This window comes from Thalia democratica, chromosome 4 (assembly GCF_965202585.1).
Source record: "Thalia democratica chromosome 4, ktThaDemo2.hap1.1, whole genome shotgun sequence".
NCBI classification, from domain to species: domain Eukaryota; kingdom Metazoa; phylum Chordata; class Thaliacea; order Salpida; family Salpidae; genus Thalia; species Thalia democratica.
This window is the reverse complement of record NC_139168.1, coordinates 79713437-79717197: the sequence shown is the minus strand read 5'-3', so window position 1 is coordinate 79717197 and position 3761 is coordinate 79713437. Positions and strand designations below refer to the sequence as shown.

Genomic DNA, 3761 nt, shown 5'->3' with positions numbered 1-3761 from the left:
AATTTAACAGAAATAAATAAAATGCAGAAAATTTTGCTAAAATTATTAATAATAATTCCATTTTTTATGTTGATTTAAGCTGTTAAAACATTATTTTTTAAAGATTCTTGAATTTGTTTGTGTGTTTGGTTTAGTAAAAAGTAATTTATGTAAACCTATATATATGTAACTAGTTTTTATAATTAGTGATTGATTTAACATAAGTTTTTAACAATTACACTCTACCATACACATAAGTTTGTCTTTCCAATTTTTTTCGAAAAATTTAATTTATATTTTGGTTTAAAACCCAATAAACTGCAGGATAATTACAATAATAAAATATTAAAATAACTTTTTTTTTTAATCATATCCTTAAAAAGTGCTGTTTAATTTAAAAATACTCTGAACAATCGAATAGTTTAACACGTATCTTTATTATTAACTTTATCATTTTTATTTATAATAAAACTTATTTTTAAATATTTCTCAAACTATAAAAAAAATAATACAGTAAAAGGTTTGAACCCTAGTTTTAATCTGATACACTTATATTATAATAAAATATATTAAATGCTTTCTCAGTTGACCGTTAAAATAAATTCCTACAAACGCTTCCTTGGAATACATTTAAAGGTGATTATAAACGCTTTCTTCTATTTATATTTAATGACAACATTGTTTTTCTCTTCAAATCAATTTAAAATTATTATAAATTATTAGAGATTTTTTTTTTAATACACTGAAAGTATTAGTGCATTGAAAACAATATTCTTAATATATATTTATACGAAAAAGATACTGTTTGATAATAACTGTAAGCTGTTTTCACAGCTTTACAAATTAAGTTTCTGAACAGAATTTAATTTAAAAAAAAATAATGTTGTTTTTTACTGTGTAGTTTAATTTATTTTGTATATTTATCAACTTAAACTTAGCATAAGATTTAATATGAGTTGAATATAGATAGTTACTATACTAACAATAAACGTAAATGCTTAACTGAGTAAGTTTAAACCAGCATAAGTCTGGCAACAAAATTTAAAGTTTTTAAACTTGTTTTATAAAACAAACATAGCAAAAATTATTTGTTTCTTATTGATTAATTGTTGATGTTTCACTGATTGCATTTCTTACTGCGCAACCGTTACTAACCACAAGTGAGAGAAGCACGCGTCGTTTCCGTTAGTTGCTAAGCAACTTATTTTTACGCAATGAACTAAAGTAATCGATAGTTATAAGCAGTATAATAGTTGCAGTTTTAAAATACTGTTTGCTTTTTTCAAATCTCAATTGCAATTAGCTTTTTGAATGTAAAAAGAAAAAAAAAATGTGTTATAGATAATTTTTCTTGTTGCAAGATAAGCTTTTAAGTTAAAATAATGTAACTTTTAGGCATAAGTTTAATTAAGGTTTAGATAATTAGATTATGATACTACCATATGAGTTTCGAAAAAACTATATATTAAACGAAATTTTATAAATAAATAAAGATTTATCTACAATGCAAACTACAGATTTTCTTTGCGGACTAAAAAGCATTTAACACAATAAAATTCTTGCATGATGTACTGATTTACAACTTTAATCTATCATTTTAATTGCTAACAAATTTTACATAGACAACTTTTAAAACAAATAAAAGTGGTCAGGAAAGTTTGCTAAAATTAGGAGCGGTAATATTGTATCCGGATCCTGACTTAAAAATAATACTTGTATTAAGCAAAGAAAACAGAGGTTGATTAAAGTCAATTAAGTTTCGAACCTTACACTATATGTTACAAGAAACACTTGAAAAGTACATATGATCCGTATCCAGTAGATAACCACTATAACTTGTAACTAACCTGTGCTATTTATGATAATTTTAAACAGATTTAAAACCAACAATTTTTTTTTCTAGGCGTACAAAACGATCGATCCCATGAACCAGAAGGGGGTGTACCATTTGGACGTTAAATTAGACAACATACTAATAAGAGAACATGAAGGCGACATTGAAGTGAAATTCGTTGATTTCGGATGCACTCACAAAGAAAGCGATAAGGTCAGTTTTATTAAGAAACATGACTGAGCTATACACGTGGTATAAAATTTTAAATTTTTTTTATTTTTTTCTTCAAATGTATTTAAATATACTAAAAACTACATAAAAACATCGATAAAATTTATTTATAATTTAATAAATATTCAATTTAAGACTTACAAAACTTAAAATGACAGATACTAAATTTTTATATAAAACTACCACATATTTTTGTTAACATGATTTAAAAACTTAATAAAAACAAAACAAAATTTTACATTATTTGTTTAAAGCCGTTCGAAAACTAGAACTGCGTTGGCACGCAAGGATACAGATCTCCGGGAATAATCCAGGAGAGAACATACAAGGACGCCGACATCTTCGGAATGCTGGTCTCCGTGTACCTGATGGTGGAAGGTGATTTCATCTTCGACGATGACGATGAAGTCAAGAAAAACTTCAAGGTACCGAGGGATAAGAGCACATTGAAGTTTAACAAATTTATCACTGAAATGCTGAATGACATTTTCAGCGGAACCTTCACGCACCAGAAGATAATGAAGCATGGATGGATGAGACGATAAAAAATTGTGTTCAGTTATACAACTACTTCTCTAAAAAAGTTATATAATTATTCAGTTTGATTGATATTTTTTCGTAATTAATTTTTTGCTTTAATAAATTGCATTACTATAATGTGTTGCTATTTGATTTATATTCCAATTCTTATTAAAATTTTAGATAGCCTTTAATATTTAGTTGTAAAAATAACAACATGTTTTCCAATTTGATTAGCTGTAAAGAAACCTACTTAAATTTATAAAAACAGTTTCTAAATTAGAAGTTTCTCAAACTATAATATTCAATACTAATATAAGTTTGTATATCATACCTTAGAAATATTTCTAAGCGTTTAACATACATAAAAATGATTTAAACACTTAATATAAACATTAAACATGCCATCTATGAAGCAAGACAAAGCGTTTAGTATGTTTTTGTTTATATGAAATAAAATATGTTTGAATTAATTAGAAACGTGTTTACTTTTTAGATAGTAAACAAGTAAAAATCTAATTTAAAAATATAATTTTTACCAAATAAGAATTTGAATTAAAATGGGGCGAAATTCCGACCTAGCGTTCAAAATACACAAATATTTGGTTTTGCGAAATGTCCCGGCAGCTTTCCGACCAATTTTTTTTTTTTGAATTCTTGCGATCTTGTTTGCAAGTATTTCCTTTTATACTTTACAAGTATTAGAAACTTTGTTATACTCTTTATATATCAAATTTTTATTTTTTATTTTTTAGGGAAGTAGAAGCACTAAAAGCTTTTAATATTATAGGATTATAAAAAAGTAGTATAGTTTAAAAACTGGTTTGATGAATTGATTAAAGTCCAATTAGTTAATTTAACTATTGTTTTTTATTATTAAGTATTTAAAAGTATCTACGTGAAAAAGAAATGTAAACAAAAATTATTCACTCAACATGTTGTGAACGTTGAAACTTTTCAATTCAATAAATTTATATTAAAAATTTTGTATTCACAAAGTAAAATATTGATAATAACTAAACGCCAAACACAAACTTTTCGAAACAAAATTCAAATAAAAAGAAATTTGAATCTTTATTATAATAAACTACGCTTATTGTTAAGCTTGTGAAATCAATATTTTTTATATACTCCTACTTTAATTGTTAGTAAATTTCAAAGGTGTTAATCACGTCTTAAAATAAGTAAAAAAAATAGA

General features: G+C 24.8%; 1 protein-coding gene across 1 annotated transcript; it reads left to right on the top strand.

Moving 5' to 3' along the window:
• Positions 1–552: 552 nt before the first annotated feature.
• Positions 553–2589, top strand: LOC145833675 (uncharacterized). The gene is made up of 3 exons (XM_082940824.1): positions 553–615; positions 1883–2026; positions 2314–2589. Exons 1-3 carry the CDS (start codon positions 553–555, stop codon positions 2587–2589), a joined length of 483 nt encoding a protein of 160 aa, XP_082796950.1.
• The last annotated feature ends 1172 nt before the right edge of the window (positions 2590–3761 follow it).